Genomic DNA, 21,596 nt, shown 5'->3' with positions numbered 1-21,596 from the left:
GGCTTTGAAGGACACATAATACTTGAATAGGCCAATGGAAAGGCAGTGGTGAGGGCATTCCAGGCAGGTGAACAGTATGAGCCCAGCCCTGGAAACATAAAGAGAAGGGGGGGGGGTGCATGTGTGTGTGTGTGTGTGTGTGTGTGTGTGTGTGTACAGAGTGTTAGTGTATAGTGTATAGGCTAGTTTTTTAGAGTGAAAGGGAATAGGGCAGTCCCAGTGGGAAAGCTACACTGGAGCCAGATTATGGAAGGTCTTGAAGGTGAGGCCTTTGGTTTTTTTATTTGGCAGGTAAGGAGCTATTAAAGGGTTGATTTGTGTTTGGCTTTGTTGAATTGAAGGAATGTGGTGTGCATGGAGGTGATTTAAGAATATTGTTTTGGCAACTCTGTGGCCGTGGGAGACACTAGATGTAGGCAGGCGTAGGAACTGTAGCAGTGGTCTAGCAGGACAGTTGTCTGTGGGGGAGGGGCAATAGGAAAGAAGGGGTGGAGTAAGGGAATTCACAAGGGAGGACTTGACAGGGCCCAATGGTCTCATTATATGATTTCAAATTAATTACTTAGCAAGACAAAGAAATGACAGTTGCTCCAAGCAGTGTCACAGAGCAAACAGATATTATGTGAGGATATTTTGCAGTTTGTCATATGGATCGAATTCAGGCAGGCTGTAAGCCATGCCAAAATATGCAGGCGTATGATGCTACAGTTGTACAGAACTACTACAAGATGCAAACTTGAACGCTGTAGACTTACTATAACTCTTGATGCAAGTTTGAATTGTCTCTGAAGAAGGAGAGCTCCTACATGTTATTGTCTCCTCTAAGTCCTGGAATGAAAGGAAAATAGAAAAATAGAATTTAAAAAATTCTAGCCCTGCTTTTCTGACATATCCAAACAATTAGGTTTAATAACAAAACTCAGGCAAATGAGAGAGATATTTGAATGGCTTTTGTGCATTGTAATGGCTTCCTGAAATCAAATTGTTATAAAAATAAGAATGTTTGGTTTTATATCAGGGATGGTCTACAAAACCAAATGCATTTGTCTATGGTGCATTTGTTAGAGAACCAGAAGACGTGTGTACCGTTTGCATTTGTGTTGAGATTGCTAGCTACCATTCGTTTACCCGTACCTGTTTCATTTTCCCAAGTAACTTTTGAAACTACTAAAATTCAAAATCAACCGTAGACTTCTGGGGATTGTGGGCTGTTAGAAGCTGAAGTGGGTGGTAATAGGAACATACATATCGATAATTAGCTTAAATGTAAAAGGATTAAATGCTCCAACCAAAAGACATAGACCGGCTGAATGGATACAACAACAAGACCCGTATATATGCTGTCTACAAGAGACCCACTTCAGACCTAGGGGCACATACAGACTGAAAGTGAGGGGATGGAAAAAGATATTCCATGCAAATGGAAATCAAAAGAAAGCTGGAGTAGCAATTCTCATATCAGACAAAATAGACTTTAAAACAAAGACTATTACAAGAGACAAAGAAGGACACTACGTAATGATCAAGGGATCAATCCAAGAAGAAGATATAACAATTGTAAATATTGATGCACCCAACGTAGGAGCACCTCAGTACATAAGCAAATGCTAACAGCCATAAAAGGGGAAATCGACAGGAACACAATCATAGTAGGGGACTTTAACACCCCATTTTCACCAATGGACAGGTCATCCAAAATGAAAATAAATAAGGAAACACAAGCTTTAAGTGATACATTAAACAAGATGGACTTCATTGATATTTATAGGACATTCCACCCAAAAACAACAGAATACACATTCTTCTCAAGTGCTCATAGAACATTCTCCAGGATAGATCATATCTTGGGCCACAAATCAAGCCTTGGTAAATTTAAGAAAATTGAAATCGTATCAAGAATCTTTTCCGACGACAGCGCTATGAGACTAGATATCAATTATAGGAAAAAATCTGTAAAACACACAAACACGTGGAGGCTAAACAATACACTACTAAATAACCAAGAGATCACGGAAGAAATCAAAGAGGAAATCAAAAAACACCTAGAAACAAATGCCAATGAAAACATAACGACCCAAAACCTATGGGATGCATCAAAAGCAGTTCTAAGAGGGAAGTTTATAGCAATGCAAGCCTACCTCAAGAAACAAGAAACATCTCAAATAAACAACCTAAGCTTACATCTAAAGCAATTAGAGAAAGAAGAACAAAAAAACCCCAAAGTTAGCAGAAGGAAAGAAATAAAGATCAGATCAGAAATAAATGAAAAAGAAATGAAGGAAACAATAGCAAAGATCAATAAAAGTAAAAGCTGGTTGGTTCTTTGAGAAGATAAACAAAATTGATAAACCATTAGCCAGAATCATCCTGAAGAAAAGGGAGAAGACACAAGTGAACAGAATTAGAAATGAAAACAGAGAAGTAACAACTGACACTGCAGAAATACAAAGGATCATGAGAGATTACTACAAGCAACTCTATGCCAATAAAATGGACAACCTGGAAGAAATGGACAAATTCTTAGAAAAGCACAACCTTCCGAGACTGAACCAGGAAGAAATAAAAACACAAACAGACCAATCACAAGCACTGAAATTGAGACTGTGATTAAAAATCTTCCAACAAACAAAAGCCCAGGGCCAGATGGCTTCACAGGCGAATTCTATCAAACATTTAGAGGAGAGCTAACACCTATCCTTCTCAAACTCTTCCAAAATATAGCAGAGGGAGGAACACTCCCAAACTCATTCTATGAGGCCACCATCACCCTGATACCAAAACCAGACAAAGATGTCACAAAGAAAGAAAACTGAAGGCCAATATCACTGATGAATATAGATGCAAAAATCCTCAACAAAACACTAGCAAACAGAATCCAACAGCACATTAAAAGGATCATACACCATGATCAGGTGGGGTTTATCCCAGGAATGCAAGGATTCTTCAATATACGCAAATCAATCAATGTGATACACCATATTAACAAATTGAAGAATAAAAACCATATGATCATCTCAATAGATGCAGAAAAAGCTTTCGACAAAATTCAACACCCATTTATGATAAAAAACGCTCCAGAAAGTAGACATAGAGGGAACTTACCTTAACATAATAAAGGCCATATATGACAAACCCATAGCCAACATTGTTCTCAATGGTGAAAGACTGAAACCATTTCTACTAAGATCAGGAACAAGACAAGGTTGCCCAGTCTCACCACTATTATTCAACATAGTGTTGGAAGTTTTAGCCACAGCAATCAGAGAAGAAGAAGAAATAAAAGGCATCCAAATCGGAAAAGAAGAAGTAAAGCTGTCACTGTTTGCCGATGACATGATACTACACATAGAGAATCTTAAAGATGCTACCAGAAAACTACTAGCGCTAATCAATGAATTTGGTAAAGTAGCAGGATACAAAATTAATGCACAGAAGTCTCTTGCATTCCTATACACTAATGATGAAAAATCTGAAAGAGAAATTAAGGAAACACTCCCATTTACCATTGCAACAAAAAGAATAAAATACCTAGGAATAAACCTGCCTAAGGAGACAAAAGACCTGTATGCAGAAAACTATAAGACACTGATGAAAGAAATAAAGATGATACAAATAGATGGAGAGATATACCATGTTCTTGGATTGGAAGAATCAACATTGTGAAAATGACTATACTACCCAAAGCCATCTACAGATTCAGTGCAATCCCTATCAAACTACCAATGGCTTTTTTCACAGAACTAGAACAAAAAATTTCACAATTTATATGGAAACACAAAAGACCCCGAATAGCCAAAGCAATCTTGAGAAAGAAAAACGGAGCTGGAGGAATCAGGCTCCCTGACTTCAGACTATACTACAAAGCTACAGTAATCAAGACAGTGTGGTACTGGCACGAAAGCAGAAGTATAGATCAATGGAACAGGATAGAAAGCCCAGAGTTAAACCCACGCACATATGGTCACCTTGTTTTTGATAAAGGAGGCAAGAATATACAATGGAGAAAAGACAGCCTCCTCAATAAGTGGTGCTGGGAAAACTGGACAGCTACATGTAAAAGAATGAAATTAGAACACTCCCTAACACCATACACAAAAATAAACTCAAAATGGATTAAAGACCTAAATGTAAGGCCAGACACTATCAAACTCTTAGAGGAAAACACAGGCAGAACACTCTATGACATAAATCACAGCAAGATCCTTTATGACCCAGCTCCTAGAGAAATGGAAATAAAAACACAAATAAACAAATGAGACCTAATGAAACTTAAAAGCTTTTGCACAGCAAAGGAAACCATAAACAAGACGAAAAGACAACCCTCAGAATGGGAGAAAATATTTGCAAATGAAGCAACTCACAAAGGATTAATCTCCAAAATTTACAAGCAGCTCATGCAGCTCAATATCAAAAAAACAAACAACCCAATCCAAAAATGGGCAGAAGACCTAAATAGACATTTCTCCAAAGAAGATATACAGATTGCCAACAAACACATGAAAGAATGCTCAACTTCATTAATCATTAGAGAAATGCAAATCAAAACTACAATGAGATATCATCTCACACTGGTCAGAATGGCCATCATCAAAAAATCTACAAACAATAAATGCTGGAGAGGGTGTGGAGAAAAGGGAACCCTCTTGCACTATTGTTGGGAATGTAAATTGATACAGCCACTATGGAGAACAGTATGGAGGTTCCTTAAAAAACTAAAAATCGAACTACCATACGACCCAGCAATCCCACTACTGGGCATATACCCTGAGAAAACCATACTTCAGAAAGAGTCATGTACGACAGTGTTCATTGCGGCTCTATTTACAACAGCCAGGACATGGAAGCGACCTAAGTGTCCATCAACAGATGAATGGATAAAGAAGATGTGGCATATATATACAATGGAATATTCCTCAGCCATAAAAAGAAATGAATTTGAGTTATTTGAAGTGAGGTGGATGGACCTAGAGTCTGTCATACAGAGTGAAGTAAGTCAGAAAGAGAAAAACAAATACCATATGCTAACACATATATATGGAATCTAAAAAAAAAAAAAAAAAAAGTTCATGAAAGACCTAGGGGCAGGACAGGAATAAAGACGCAGACCTACTAGAGAATGGACTTGAGGACACGGGGAGGGAGGGAGAAGGGTAAGCTGGGACAAAGTGTGAGAGTGGCATGGATATATATACACTACCAAATATAAAACGGATAGCTAGTGGGAAGCAGCTGCATTGCACAGGGATATCAGCTCGGTGCTTTGTGACCACCTAGAGGGGTGGGATAGGGAGGGTGGGAGGGAGGGAGGTGCAAGAGGGAGGGGATATGGGGATATATGTGTACGTATAGCTGATTTACTTTGTTATAAAGCAGAAGCTGACACAGCATTGTAAAGCAATGGTACTCCAATAAAGAGGTTAAAAAAAAAAAAAAAGCTGAAGTTGGGGAAGTGGTCACCAAACCTCCCAAGCAGGATTTTGTAGACTCAGGACCAGAATTAAAACATAAATCCTTCTGTCTACTCTTAGGTAGTTATTCTCATTGTCCCCTACTTTTATGCAAAAAATAAAAACAAAGAAATTGCTCAGATATCAAGCTAGTATGTGTAGCCCTGAAAAAGGAACATGTCACTTCCTATCATTTTTTACCCCTCCCTCAGCGCAGATACTTTATTCCTTTTATTTTGTCAATTTTCCCCCTTACCCCCCTTAAACATTTAAAATTTTCCTTGACTTTCCTCCTCAATTAACTGGTCATCTTTGTAAGGTTATATGATATTAATGGCAGTATATATATGCAAAGATACATGTATAGGCAGAAGGGCTATAGGAGTTGAGAGGTGGTGAGGGGTCGCTGTGGACTGATGGAGCCAGAGATGGGACAGAAGTTAGCTTAGATGTTCACTGATTGATGCAAAATGAGTAGATGTGCAGGAGGGGAACTGGCTTCACAGGTAGGAGAAAAGCATGAAGAAAGGTGAAGATTTGAGAGTTTACTAAGTGGCTGTCCTAGTTTGTGCCAATATCCTGATAACACATCCAGTTTATTGTATGTCCCAGATTTTTACTTTTTTTTTTTTTTTGATTTTTTGGCCACACTGCACGGCATGTGGGATCTTATTTCCCTGACCAGGGATTGAACCCGCGCCCCCTGCATTAGAAGCTCAGAGTCTTAACCACTGGAACACCAGGAAAGTCCCCCGATTTTTACTTTTTAAATGAAGTGCTATTATTAATAGTTACATTAAAAGAAGTTAGAATGGGTTTTCATAGACATTCATTTTGTGCTTCTGTCTTCGGCCATAGCCTCATCTAGTGTTGTGTTTAATGCATGAGGTGGCTGGAGCTCCCACTTTACGATGTCCTATAAAATCTGAAAGGTGGCCAGTAGGAGCCTGTGTCTTTTTTCCCCAATGCTTTCCAGATGCAACTTAACTAACATTGCCCTTTAGAGGACAGTGTGTAGGATGCTTGCTGATACCACTAACTGTGTTTGCTCTGAGTGGCTGAGGACAGCCAACTCCGTCAGGTTTTGGGTGGTGGTAGGAGAAATGTTTGAGCCAATGTCTCTATAAGCCTCTTGGTATATATCAGACAGTTGTGCCAAGCTGCAGTCTGTGAGATGCATGATGCCTGGTTACCAGTTGGCAGAATTAGTGGGAAATATGGGGAATTGTAGGCTAGATAGATGTTTGGGGAGTAGAGGCAGAGCAGTCCTGCCAGAATTAAAAGCACATGGAGAATAGGCTGAATTCCCTTGCTGCAGGGGTTTGGTCACTTACTGTATGGTCTAAATGTACCACTATTTCTATATTATATTGCTTGGTAACTTTTTATATAGTTTATAGTAAACCCTTTTGGCAGCAGTCATCTCCAAAAAGTAAACAAATTTTTAAAATGTGTTTTTAGGGAATAATTAAGAACTTAATTTTCACTTGTCAAGAGAGTAAATAAATGTATTAATATAACTTGTCCATGATTTAGTTGATATAATTAAATTCCACCTCAGGGGCCGTAATCATATCATTAATCACATGAAAACCAGAAGACCCAAGTCTTCTGAAGAAACGTTAGTGTTTATGTCAAAAGTTAGTTGTTGTTGTTGTTTTTTTAATAGGAAGCATGTCCAAAGATGACGATTTAATATGCAGCTGTAGGAGGTGTATTTTCATGTCATTCTGTGAGACTGGACTTTTATCTAGAGCAAATGAAAATGCACAAAATTAGTTTAGAAAATTAGTTGATACCAAATTTTTTCGTGTGTGTGTGAAAAGTGAGGTCATAGCTGTTAATATGCTAGCTCTTAGCAGAAGTAGTTCATTAACAGTTGAATCTGCCAGTTTTATATCAGTGACATCAGATGCTTCAAATAGAAAACTCATTAATTTGGTTCTCATAATGGTTTTAATGTTTTTCACCTAATTATTGGATTCAAAATAAAATTTTTGGAAATTCACTCGATCAAAGTTGAAACATCTGACATTATTCTGAATGCTATTGTTAAACATCAAAGATAAAAGTATTTCTTTTAGTGGTGATAATAAGGATACAAATTTTCGTGGAACATGACAACATGGTAAAAGTAATTCTCTTTTTGAATTAAGAAAACCAGTGGAGCAGAAATGTACTGGGAATGGGTTGTAGTGGTGGACATAATATGGTCCAAACAAGCTTCTACCAATGGAAATAAAAACTAGCGGTCGTCATTTACACATACTTTAATATACACTGTTTGGGTAATTGAATTACAAAATTCTTGTGATGTCTGATGTGATGTCTGATGTTGAATTAAAATAAAATTAGTGTGGCAGTATATACTTTCTCTTGTTGCTGCCCATCACCTAATGCACTATAAAAATGTTTGAGTTTTTTGAAGAATTTTTTTATAAATCAATTTAAGTGCCCTATAATGATAGGAACTTTTTTTTTTTTTAAGGAGTCTTGCGTTTTGGCTGCATTGTGTTCAAAATCAATTGGAAATCTTTTATGTATTCAATTAACAGAGTTCAAAAAAATTTCAGCTTTTACAACTTTTACCAAATTGTAGTTATTGAAAGCAAACTTTCAAACAGGAAGACATTGAAATTTATCTTGAAGAGGAAAAATGAGAGTTTAAATCATGTACAGGATTTAATTTAATAATGTATAATTGTACTTTTGAATATCCCTACTGTGTTAGTCTGCTAAGGGCTGACTAATACTACAGACTGGGTGGTTTAAACCACTGTGGAAATTAATTTTTTCACAGTTCTGGAAGCTAGAAGTCCAAGATCAAGTTGCCTTCAGGGTTGGTTTCTGGTGAGATCTTTTCCTTGCTTTTAGACGGCTACCTTTTCACTGTCTCCTCACATGGCCTTTTCTCTGTGCATGTGTAGAGAGAGCTCCAGTGTCTTTTCTTCTTCTTCAAAGGATACCAGTCCTGTTGGATTAGGGCCTCACCATTATGACCTCATTTAACCTTAATTATCTTCTTAAAGGCCCTATCTCCAAATACAGTCACACTGGGGGTTGAGCTTCAACATATGAATTTTGAGAGGGATACAGTTCAGTCTGTAACATCTACCTAGGAGGAATCTTTTCTTTGTAACCTTTTGTTATGAAATTTTCAATTATACAAAATATATACTAGCAGAGACCAGAATAAGGAGTCCCCTCCCATGTGCCTATGAACCATCTTCGACAATTATTAACTCATGACTGGTCCTGTTTCATCTATATTTCCCCACTCCATCCCATATTATTTTGAAACAAACCCAATATATCATTTCATTTTTAAATGTTTTAGTATGTATCTCTAAAAAAATAACCAAGTACCATTGTACTTAAGATATTAATAATAATTTGCCAAAAACTTTTGACTGAGCTTTTGATTTTAACTGAATAAATTTTTATTCTATTCTAGAATAGAATGTAATTGAGAAGGCCTATAATTTATAAATTTGTAAGTTTGATGACACTTACAAAGAATCATAAATTTGATGAATTATTTGGTGAATTTTGTCCTGTTAAAAATATTTGTTGAAGAAAGGTACTCTAAATGGAGGCCAAAAGACAGGACCCAAGAAAAATATTTATAAGCTTCAGTATTAACAAATCTAGAATTCAGAATATCCTCTGTTTAGCAGCAGTTGCTCTGAGCTTCCTAGTTATCTCAGTACATTAAAAAAAATTTTTCCCGGCTTTATTGACATATAATTGACATACTGTGTAAGGTATACAATGTGATAAGATTTGATACATGTATATATTGTGAAATGATTACCACAGTAGCATTAGTTAACACCTCTATCACCTCACCTCTGTCACCTTTGTGTGTGTGTGATGATAACATTTAAGATCTACTCTTTTAGCAATTTTCAAGTGTGTAATGCAGTATTGTTAACTATAGTCACCATGCTGTATGTTAGATCCCCAGAACTTATTTATCTTATCACTGGAAGTTTGTATGCTTTGACCAACATCTCCCCACTTTCCCACGCCCCCAACTCCTGGCAACCACCATTCTACTATTTCTCTGAGTTTGGCATTTTTAGATTCCACATACAAGTGAGAGCATATGGTATTTGTCTTTCTCTGTCTAACTTATTTCACTTAGCATAATGCCGTCAAAGTTCATCCATGTTGTTGCCAAAGGCAAGATTTCCTTCTTTTTCGTGGCTGAATAATATTTCACCCTGTGTGTGCACACACTCACACAATTTCTTTATACATTCATCGACTGACAGACACTTAGTTTGTTTACATGTCTCAGCTATTGTGAATAATGCTGCAGTGAACATGAGGGTGCAGATATCTCTTCGAGGAGTGATTTCATTTCCTTCAGCTATATACTCAGCAGTGAGATTGCTGGATTATATGGTGGTTCTATTTTTATTTATTTATTTACTTATTTATTTATTTATTTATTTTTGGCTGTGTTGGGTCTTCGTTTCTGTGCAAGGGCTTTCTCCAGTTGCGGCGAGCGGGGGCCACTCTTCATCGCGGTGCGCGGGCCTCTCACTGTCGCGGCCTCTCCCGTTGCGGAGCACAGGCTCCAGACGCGCAGGCTCAGTAATTGTGGCTCACGGGCTTAGTTGCTCCACGGCATGTGGGATCTTCCCAGACCAGGGCTCGAACCTGTGTCCCCTGCACTGGCAGGCAGATTCTTAACCACTGGGCCACCAGGGAAGCCCGGTGGTTCTATTTTTAATTTTTCCTCAATACATTTAGAAAGAATATTTTCTCAGCTAAAATCATTATGACCTACAGAGAAGAGTCAATCAAAAGTTTTAACAATTCTAAATGTATTAACAATAAATTTGACAATTAACAATAAAGAACAACTTTGAAGTAGACAGCAGGCAATTTTATGAAAAAATTAAAAGTACTAAGATACTGGGACTTCCCTGGTGGCTCAGTGGTTAAGACCTCGCCTTCCAATGCAGGGGGTGTGGGTTTGATCCCTGGTCGGGGAGCTAAGATCCCACATGCCTCCCAGCCAAAAAACCAAAACATAAAACAGAAACAATATTGTAACAAATTCAATAAAGACTTTAAAAATGGTCCACATCAAAAAAAAATCTTAAAAAAAAAAAAAAAAAAAAAAAAAAGTACTAAGATACTGAAAAAATTATCAGAAAATATCAATGACATGGTATTAGAATTAGATATGACTAAGGAACTGATTAGAGGATATGAATATTTGCTAAGAAAAACTGATTTTAATTCTGTAATATATTAGAGAAATATGCAAATGTCACAAATATATAGCTTGCTTAATGTTCCTTTTGTTATTTTTAAATTTCAGATAATCAGAATTTACAATTTTTTAATATACTTTATTTTTCAATAAATAATTTTACTTTTAAAAATGGTTTTCGAATAGAACCATTTTAGGTCCCCTGTTATATCAGTAGTAAAACCAATTTGACAATCAACAGTTTGTTGGTCAATAAATAAGGTCTTTTTAAGGTCCTATAATTTTAGTGATTTTTTAATGCCTTGTTTCATTTTTAAAAATGTTGCAGTGTGAACAGTACATTATGTGGTTGCCTCACTAAGCTTTATCGAGATCCTGCTGTGAACCAGACACGGATGTGGGAATGAACTGGGCTGTGTCAGCCTATCAGCAGAGAGCAGAAAGTTTCCACTGGGAAATGATATGGACAGAACTAGTTTGTGAAGGGCCTTAAGTGCCTTTCTTCAGGATTAGTAACCCTACAGATATGGAAGTCTGTTGTGGTTTTGAATAAAAGAGTGATATGACAAAAGTGATATTCTAGGAAGTTTAAATAAGGGATGAATGTCATGGATGAGTGATCAGTGGCTTTAGCAGTGAGGATGGAAAGATAGAACAGGTTGAAGCTCCTTATAAAGGAAAATTTTCTGGGCCTTATTCACTGGATTGGCAGCATTGAGGGAGAGTTTGGGATCTGAGAACATGCCGGTTTTCTCAATTGTTTGGTTAAAAAGGAAATGTCCCTATTGATAGATACTTTCCCTTCCTCCTGAATTCTCTGTGTCTTCGGTAGGGGAAGATGATGTGTTTTGAGTGTTGAATGTGAAGAGATGTTGCTGTGTAGAGAGGGCTCACAGTCCAAGCCTGGAGCCTAGGAGTGAGGCCAAGAACTGAGCTTGCAGGCTGGGGCCTTTCTGTGGAAGTAAGGTGAATCCGTGCAAGTGAATGAATTCTTGACAGAAAACTGTGTTGGAAGAGAACACGAGGCAAAATCTTGAACTTCGGGCATCTCCGGGGGTTGGAGGAAGGTAGAAGAAGTAGCACCAGTGAAATATGATTCAAACAAAATATACCAGAGTCTTGGTCAGAGGGATAGAAGGACCCCAAAGAAGGGAGTCATGGAAACTAAAGGAAGAACAAGTATCAGTAAGAAATGTCACGTGTAGTGATGTAGTCTAAAGAGCGCTAAGAAGAGTTTATTGGATTTGGAGCTCACTAATGACCTTCAAAACCAGCTTCAGGAGGCGAAAGAGTGTGTGGCCGCTGAGGAAATGGACATAACATCCATAGACTGTTCTTTTTAGGAGCGTGTCAAGGAAATGAGAGTCAAAATGTAGAGTATTGTACCAAGGGGCAGAAGAGTCAAGTAAAACTTTTCAAGATACTGGAGACCTTTATGTGGTTGAATCCAGTGAGTGAAGGAGAGATTGAATGTTATAGAGAGAGATGGGTTGCTAACCTAGGGAATGGCATTCTAGGAAAGAGTGAAATGAGAAGAGATGAAGGCATTAGCTCTGGGAACAGAATAATGTTTCCAACGAGACAGGAAAGAAGATGAGAGCATTAATATTATAATAGCAGTTTCTATTTATTAAGCATCTTCTATAGTGTAAGCTAGAATATAAGTGTAAATGAACTCTTTATAAAATCATTGTGAGGTATTGGGGGAGGGGTTACGAAAGAATTGTGTTGAGATGTGGCCTCTTGCTCTCCTGTGGTTTATATGGGCTAAATGGAGAGAAGAGGCAGAAGTAACTCTTCCTATGACCAAGGGGTAGAGTAAATAGACGCCATGCTTTGGGTGCCTAGTGATGGCGTTATGAAAAGGATGTAAGGCCTGATGGAGATGTTGTGAACTAGGAATGGTTGGGATTTAGATAGGAGGCAAAAATTAGGAAAATATGTTTCGGGAAAGGAGACTAGCAGATGCAAAAATCAAGCATGTAGCAAGCAAAGGTTTCTTGGTAGCTGTAGCTTTTGACTATTTATTCTTAAATTCAGTTGTAATAATAATTCTAGCAGCCAACGTTGAGTATTTACTAAGTGCCAGGTACTATTCTAAGCATTTTGCATATAGTTTTAATCCTCAGCCCAATCCCCGAGGTACTTACTGTTATTCCCCTCATTTCACAGGTGAGGAAATATAGGGTTAATTAATTTACACGAGATCCCACAGCTTATGAGGGGTGGTGCTGGGACCGGGGCAGGGCTTTCTGATTTCAGAGTGCTTACTCTTAACCTCTTCATTGTTTTGCCTCTAGAGGATGTTGTCTTATTTAGGAAGGAATGGCAGATTTGGCTGAGGTCAAGTTAGACGTTATGGAAAGCCTTGAATACAAGACTGTCGGGTTTGAACATTTTTCTTTAATACATAACCATTGGGGCTTTCATCAGGAGCAAAGTGAAGTTGTAACTTTGACGTAATGGGACAGTCCAGCACATGACAGCGGGTGACTCTCTGTGAGACCAGGGAGTTTTAGAGGAATCAAGGCAGCCCTTCCCTGCCCGTGCTATATGTAAGACTAGACTTCCACGATGTAGTACTCTGATAGAATTGTTAATTAACCTGAGAGCTTGTGTTCTTCTTCGATTGGTAGGGGTCAACTTTCTCTTTCATTTCAGTTTTTGAAAGAAGAAATGTTTTTATTTGAAATGGAGTTAGAGTTTCTGTTGTGCACTTGTGTTACTGTGGTGGGGAGGTTCGAGGAGATTGGAGCTTACATTCCAGTGGAGAAGAGAGAATAAACATATGCGAATAATATGTAGAGAAAAAAGAGATTCTTTCCTTTTTGTTCTTCCTTTCTCATATTGGTAAGCAATAAAAAATGAAACTCTTAAGGTCTAACTTGCATAACTGCCAAGAAATACGAGCACTGTGATAACATCTGGGCTGTAGCTGGGACTAAGGGGTAGAGGGGAGGGCAGAGCTCTGCGGCCATAGACCTGACTCTGAATCCTAGTAATCCCAAGGTAAATCACTTCATCTTTCTGAGCTTCAGTTTCCTCATTTGTAAAGTGGAGATAATAATCTCTATCTCAATTTGCTGTTGGGAAAATTAGAGCCAATATGTAAAAAGTATCTAGCATACTTCCTGGCCCATAGTAAGTTCTCAGTTGTCGTGGAGTTTTCTGTCCTGCTCATTGCGGTGTGGTAGAAAATCATTGTTACCCCATTATCTGGAGCCTAAAGATAGGGAGATATATCTCACAGGAGAGTTTTCCTGCAGATGATATGTAAGCACCCATGTTACCTCACATGTGAATTCTCTGGAAAAAGTAGGCAAATAGAAGAACCAGTGGTAACCAAGTCTAGGACAGGAATAAGAGGAGGACACTAAACAATTAATACCCTTTCTAGTAAAAGAAAAAAAAGTGTGTATAAAATTTAGTTGCTCTTGTAGTTTAAAAGAAGACACTGACATAGAGGAAACTTTTGAGAGAGGGAGAGAAGCTGGCAGGTTAAGACTTGTGTTTTCTTAGGGAGGAGAACTTAGTATTTAATAGTAAATGAGAAATTTGGTTACGAAAGAGTTGGTGGTGCACATTTTTAAAAAATAAGAGCAGCAAGCATCATTTTAGGAAAAGATATTACCAGACAACATTGATAGCTCTCTTGGATTTGGCTTGGGTCATTTCCTGTTTAATGAAGCCACATTCAACAACTTATCTGCATTTGGGGTCATGGGAATGAGTCAGGGATGTAGAAAGGAGAGAATGGAGAATGTAGCTTGGCTTCAGGATTCAATTATAACGTGTTACACTTTATTATATGGGACATCAGAAAAATTCAGTCAATCCTGTAAGGAAAATTAGTTAAACAAAAAGTGAAGCTACTGATTATTCATTCATTCTGCAGAGACCTTGAGGAGGAAGGAAATTTGAATAGTAGGCTCATAATTTAAGAAAGAAAATTGTAATACATAAGTAAATGGCACCTATTGCAGATGTGCTTTAAATACCCTTGTAAAAATTAACTTTTAAAAGTAATCCATGCCCATTGTCCAGTGGTGCTTAGTGTTCAATTTCTATTTTAATTATTGAGGTTTAGTAAGTATTGCAGTCACTCTCTTCATCACATGTATTGCACACCAGAAACCAGGAACTGTTGTGTGGCTTTAGGCAAATCATTTCCTTTCTAGGCCTCATTTTCCTCACCGCCTCTTTTCGATTGATTTCTAAGCCTGTAATTGAACTGATTTCCTCCTAGTTTGTCAACCCTGCTGATTCTAAGTATTCTATTTGCATCATCAGTGTACTTGTTCTGCCACTAGATGGCATTAATGTACCTTTGAACCCTGTCACCTCCAGGTTTTCAGAATCTGAGGTCTGAAGGAGCCTTGGAATTTTTGCTTAATCCACCTCCCCCCACCCCCCATTTAACAACTGGGGAACTAAGACTCAGAGGTTAAGTGACATGGCCAAGGTCATACAGTACCTTAGAACCTCTTGAATCCCAGTCATTTCTCTTTCCCTCCATTCCACTGTTTCTGTAGGGGGCTTTTGAGGGAAATTCAAAGAGAGATCATGTTTTCTTCAACCATTCCTGCTTTTTGATGATTATCTTAAAAATAATTTAAAACCCTTCTTCAAGTGCATATATCATCATATTAAGATAAATAGTTGGTCTGCTTTTGTGTTTCTGTACTGGCTCCCTCAGAGGAAAAAGCTAGACTGTCAGCTTCTAAAGATCACTGCCCTGCCTATAGCTTGCCTGCCTTCACAATTTGCCTTGGAAATAAGCTCCACAGAAATCTCCACCAGAGCCTCTCTGTCAGACGATTATCTTTCTCCATTCTTGCCCAGTCCCTTGGTAAGAGATTTGCCTTTCAGCTCTTTCCTCCAACCAAACATAGCCATCCATTCTTCTGCTTCATCTTTGTCCACTTGCCTAATCAAGAGAGCTTTTGGAGGGGGGAAGTAGATAATGCCCTGGTTCTTAAAAAATTGGTCTCCTGGGTTTTCCCAGCACATGTTAATTGGACTCTTTCCTTCCCCCCAACACCCTGCCCTCTCTACTGGTGACAAGGATGGCGCTGCCGTAAATCGTGGCTGTGTGTGGGCAGACGGTGTAGCGGGGGGCGGCGTGGTCACACGGAGATGAAGTGGGCTCTGGAGTTGCACTGACTGGGCCTCGAATCTCTCCTCTCTCGCTGACTGCCTCTGGTCCATGGTCACCTCTTTAATGAGGGTGATATTTACTGCCTCGCAAGGCTGTTGTGAGGAATAGATGAGGTTAACGTGTGGAAAGCTCGCAGTATCAGTGCTTGGCAAACATTGTAGGTGCTCATTAAGTGCTAATTATTCTGGTTGCTGTTGTATGGAGAGAACAGCAGTGACTATAATATATGAAGAGTTGGAGCCCAAGGGAGGGTGTCAGCCAGAGGAGCTAGTTTTTTCAATGGAGAAGAAAGGGAGGGATGCAGGTGTGCCAGGGTCTGTGTCAGTGTTTTGGAGAAATAGTGTAGAAGTGTGCTGCCCAGTACGGTAGCCACTAGCCACATGTGGCAGTTGAGCACTTGAAATGTGGCTGGTCCAAATTGAGATGCTGTAAGTGTAGGACACACATCAGGTTTCAAAGATGTCATATGAAAAAAATGAACATAAAATATCTCGATAATTTTGTATATTGATAACATGTTGAAATGATAATATTTTGGATATGTAGAGTTAAGTAAAATATGTTATTAAAATTTATTTCACCCATTTCTTTTTAAAATGGCTACTAGCAAATGTAATGAGGCTAGCATTATATTTCTATCTGATAGCATTGGACTAGAAGATAGAGACCTTTGGTACTCAACCATGTACAACTTTAATTTGGGGAATCATGTGAGTGTTTTTTTCTTTTTTTTGGAAGCTTCTTTTGATTTTTTTTTCTTTCATTATGTTCTGTTCTTCAGAACATGACCATCCTAAATCAAGATGCCAGTGGATAATATAGGTTAAGTAATAGTTTAAAATGAAAAGAGTAAGAGGCACTGAATATTCTCCTTAGTCCCCCAAATTCTGAGGACCTCAGTTGAGATGCAAGGTATGAATGCAGTTTTGATGGTTTAGTGGGTCAGCCAGAAGCAGTTAGAAGATCCTAGAGTTTTTTTTTTTTAAGCCATTTCATGATTTCAAAGAATAGGATGTGTACAGAAGTCATCTCCCATCATAATTATATGTTATCAGTAGATGAAAACCTACTAGCAGTTAATGATTCTAGAATTTTTTTCAGATGCAAATTAAAAAGCAATTACACAAATTACCAAGAGCAAAAAGAAAAGAGAATCATAATACTATATATTAAATTGTCATCTGCCTGGTTTTCATCAAATTTATTTTGGTTTTAGGACATTGGTTACAAAATATTGACTTGCTTTAAAAACCTAAAGATCAACAGTAATCTCATCACCAGCTTGTGTTAGAGCTGTGAGATAATTGCTAATTTCAGACATTTGTAACCTTTGTTTTTTCAGGTGGATTGAAAAATAAAGTTCTTTATTTACATCTTAAATTTACACTTGCTGTTTTTTATAACACATGTGAAATAGTTTTGTGGGGAGTTTGTTCTTTGCTGGTGCAGGAAGCAAGCAGGGCACATGCATTTTGAGAACTTTGAGGGCAATTCTCATTTTTCTTGATTTAGTCCCAGAATGAGGTATACCTCATTCCAAGTAAACTTGCTGCCATGATTTATTGGGGTATAAGATGCTGTCAATTGTAAGAGGCACATGTAAGTGCCACCTTGTATAGAAAATTGAATGCTGCCAATAAAACTCTGATCAGCTATGGGTTATTAAGATGCATCTATTGCAGAGATGTTAAATGGGAAAAAAAAAGTGCACCTTATAAGTGATGAAATATAATACACAGATTTTGAAACTTTCAACTAGGTTAGAAGTAAGAGAGCTTGTTTTATATGTTGTTTTATACATTAGCATCAGACTTTAGGCCCTTCCAAAATGAGTAACATTTAGTGAGTATGGAACTCTTTTCAATTAATTCTGTAAATAACCAGACAGAAGCAAAGTGTAATACGCTAATTTTTAAGTTGCTAGAGTCCCGTGATTGAGAAAAGTGAACTTATAACTTTATTTCCACCTAGTACCTCTGCATCCCCCCCACCCCCCCAAACACACAGCCACCCCATTTCTAGCCATTACCTATACCTCTAACAAAATCTCTCAAAGTCTCCTCATAGCAGTTATTTATAGCCTCTTGTGAATTCAAGGCAAAGTGTTAAATTGCCCAAGGATGTTTGCTTTCTAAGCCTTATCTCTGATTATCGGCTAAAAATCTATATCTGCTTAAAATCTATATCTGCTTAAAGAAATTTCAGGCCTCAACTGGCCACATGGAGCAAGTTTTGTAGGAATGGCAGGGGGAGGAGGGTGTAGGGGCAGCTTCCTACTTGCCTCTGTGGAAGGCTACGGACAGATAACAGAGCACCTCATTTCCTTTCCCACCCTAGAGTGTTCAACCAAGTCTGTCTGCTGGCTTACTGCCTTTGTACTGGAAGTCAAAGAAAGTAAGAAAGTAAGCTGCATTCTGCTGCTGGCCTTACTAACTATATCTAAAAGGAAAGCAAAGTTGTAATAGCTGCATTTCTGACTAATTTCATTGAATTTTTATCAGTCTTATCTTCCTTTTGACAGAGGCTATTGAATTTTAAGGAAACCCTGTGCTGTAAAGAATTCTTTTGTGATTTCAATAGCTACTTCCTAATTTACCTGTTTTCTGCATCTCTAAGTTTACAAATCATATTAACTTAAGTCAGGCTTTCCACTTTGAATGACTCTTTGGTAATCCAGATTCTCAGCCTGCTTTTTCTAAATTTTTTTTGGGCATGCCTAAACAGATACATGCTAGGGCAATTTGGCTCTTGGTTAAACTGCAGAAGTATTTGTGGTCTAACTTGAAGATGGAAGCAAAAATTTTTCCTCTCAAGTTCGTAATACATTCATCAGTTGTGAACCTGCTGATGCTCTGTATACTTTTTACATAGTTACATAGATGTTCAGTAAAAATGTTAGATTAATCCCTCATTTATAATATCAGGGCTTGTCAACAGAGCTCTCCATTGCTTTCACGGAGTTGGTTAACACAAAGAATGGTCTTTCTCGGTAAAAGACGTGCAGTGATATTGCACATGCTTTCAGTGTTGTATTAGCTTTGAAAATTATATGGAAAAATGCCATCTCCATTGCTAAGTTTCCTACATTTAAACTAATATAAAATGTAAGCCAAATTATAGCTCTGCATTCTTTATAGTAGTCTAGTGTGTTTGTTGATAGTATCTTAAATGATTTTCAGGTTAATTCTATAAATGTCTCTATGTGTTTGAATGACTTTGCCTTTTGGTCTTTGCAGCTCGGGGTGTGGTTTTCTCTCGGCTGTGCCTATCTGGCCTTGGAAGACTATGGAGGTTCAGCAAGGGCATTTCAGCGCTGTGTGACTCTAGAACCCGACGTAAGTTTGTTTGGTCTTCTTTCCTTATTACAGCTCTTTGGTACTCTAAGTTATTTGAATCGTACTGTAGTTCAGAACAGCAATTCCTATGGGTCTGTAGTTTCAGTTATGCAAGATGAGTAAGTTCTAGAGATCTGCTGTACAACATTGTGCCTATAGGTAACAACGCTGTATTGTACACCTAAAATTTTTAAAAAGGGTGATCTCATCTTAAGTGTTCTTATCACAGTAAAAAAAGAGAGCGAGAGAGAGAGAAGAAGGCAAAAAGATTCAAACTTTCTATTATTTTATGTCAAAAAAAAGAAGAACACCAATTCCTTTTGTGTTGGAGGAAGGTATCCCTTTGGCAGAAGGTCACACCCTAAGTTATATGAGTTATAAATCTAGAAATAAGTTTCTTCTCATAATAGCTAAGTTATTCATTGCTTTGTTTAGAAAACAGTTTTGATAAAACAGTTTTTTAGTTAAAAATATACTTTGCTGAGTATACAGCAAAGTGTCACATATATTTTGTTGGTCACCAGCATGTGCTGCCTATGTTAATTGCACTATTAGAAAGTTCTTTTAGTTTACAGTCTTTAAATATTTAACAGCTTTACTGATATGGTAAATAATTCACATGCCATCTAGTTCATCCATTTAAAGTGTACAATATAGTGATTTTTTTTATTATATTCAGAATTGTGCAACCATCCCCACAGTCAATTTTAGAACATTTTTATTACCATAAAAAGAAATCCCCTGTACCTGTGAGCAGTCACTCCTCATTTCTCCCAAACACCTTCCACGTCTACCCCCCATCCCTACCCCTAGGCAACCACTAATGGACATTCTGTCTCTGTAGATTTGTCTATTCTGAATATTTCATATCAGTGGAATCATACAATGAGTGGTCTTTTTGACTGCCTTTCTTCACTTAGATTAATATTTTCACAATTCATCCATTCTCTATTCAAAGTTTTGAGAAACTGCCAGACTGTTTTCTAAAGCACCATTTTACATTCCCACCAGCAATGTGTGAGGGCTCTAATTTCTCAACATCTTTGGCAACACTTGTCTTTAATTATTGTCTGTCTTTTTGATTATAGTCATCCTAGTAGGTGGTATCTTGTGGTTTCAATTTGCATTTCCTTGATGGCTGATGATGTTGAGCATCTTTTTATGTGCTTTTTGGCCATTTGTGTATCATCTTTGGAGAAATGTTTATTGACATCCTTTACCTATTTGGGTTATTGGTCTTTTTACTGTTGAGTTGTAAGAATTCTTTATATATCCTAGATACAAATCTGATATCAGATATATGATTTGCAAATATTTTCTCCTATTCTGCAAGTTGTTTTTCACTTTCTTGATAGTGTCTTTTTTTTTTTAATAGTAATCTTTTATTTATTTATTTATTATATTTATTTTTGGCTGTGTTGGGTCTTTGTTTCTGTGCGAGGGCTTCCTCCAGTTGCGGCAAGCGGGGGCCACTCTTCATCGCGGTGCACGGGCCTCTTCACTATCGTGGCCTCTCCTGTTGCGGAGCGCAGGCTCCAGACGCGCAGGCTCAGTAGTTGTGGCTCACGGGCCTAGTTGCTCCGTGGCATGTGGGATCTTCCCAGACCAGGGCTCGAACCCGTGTCCCCTGCATTAGCAGGCAGACTCTCAACCACTGCGCCACCAGGGAAGCCCCCGATAGTGTCTTTTGAGGTACAAAAGTTTTTAATTTTGATGAGGTCCAGCCTGTCTGTTTTTTCTGTTGTTCCTTGTGCTTTTGGTGTCATATTTAAGAATCTGTTGCCAAATCTAAGATCATGAAGATTACCTTATCTTTTCTTCTAAGAGTTTTATTGGTTTAGCTCTTATGTTTATGTCAAATCTGCTGTTAAACCTATTCATTAAACTTATTATACTATGTGTGGTGGTGGATATTCACTAAACTTATTGTGGTAATCAATATATACCACAGATATACTGCTGAACTGAATGAATAAGCATTTTCAGAACTCTAATGAAAAACTGATGAACTCATAAAAGTGCTAACAAAAGATCAAGATGAAAAAAAAATTAATTACATGGGACTGAGTGAACTGATGAGGATGAGTATAATTTTTGTGACTTTCTGTCTGAATTTAAAAAAAAAAAAAAATTCCACAAGGACTCAGAGGCAAAGAATATACAAATCAATTTTCACTGCAAAGTAAAGGAGCTGTTACAGTGGAGGATTACTGGACTGAATGTCAATACTATGACATAGTATGAGTGTGTTTCATGTTTGGTAATTGCAATCATTGTTGCTTTTGTTGTGGTCATCCATGTACAATGCTTGGTGTCAGTCGATTTATCTCTTGTAAAAATAAAATACAGTGTGTGTGTGTGAAAAAAAAAAAAAAAAAAAAAAAAAAAGAAATGTATTACAGGGAAAAAAACGTAAAAAACACAAA

The 21,596-nt window shown here is 37.7% G+C and overlaps 1 protein-coding gene across 5 annotated transcripts in view; it reads left to right on the top strand.

Moving 5' to 3' along the window:
• The window catches only part of TTC27 (tetratricopeptide repeat domain 27), a 192,169-nt gene that overhangs the window by 138,146 nt on the left and 32,427 nt on the right, over positions 1–21,596 (top strand). For all 5 annotated transcript variants that reach the window (XM_059942919.1, XM_059942921.1, XM_059942918.1 and 2 more), the window contains one exon: positions 19,072–19,170. In XM_059942919.1, the coding sequence (XP_059798902.1) occupies positions 19,072–19,170 (99 nt within the window). The remainder of the gene's footprint in view (positions 1–19,071; positions 19,171–21,596) is intronic.

The sequence above is a fragment of the Balaenoptera ricei genome, chromosome 13, assembly GCF_028023285.1.
Source record: "Balaenoptera ricei isolate mBalRic1 chromosome 13, mBalRic1.hap2, whole genome shotgun sequence".
In the NCBI taxonomy this organism is placed as follows: domain Eukaryota; kingdom Metazoa; phylum Chordata; class Mammalia; order Artiodactyla; family Balaenopteridae; genus Balaenoptera; species Balaenoptera ricei.
This window is presented reverse-complemented; position numbering and strand designations above follow the sequence as displayed.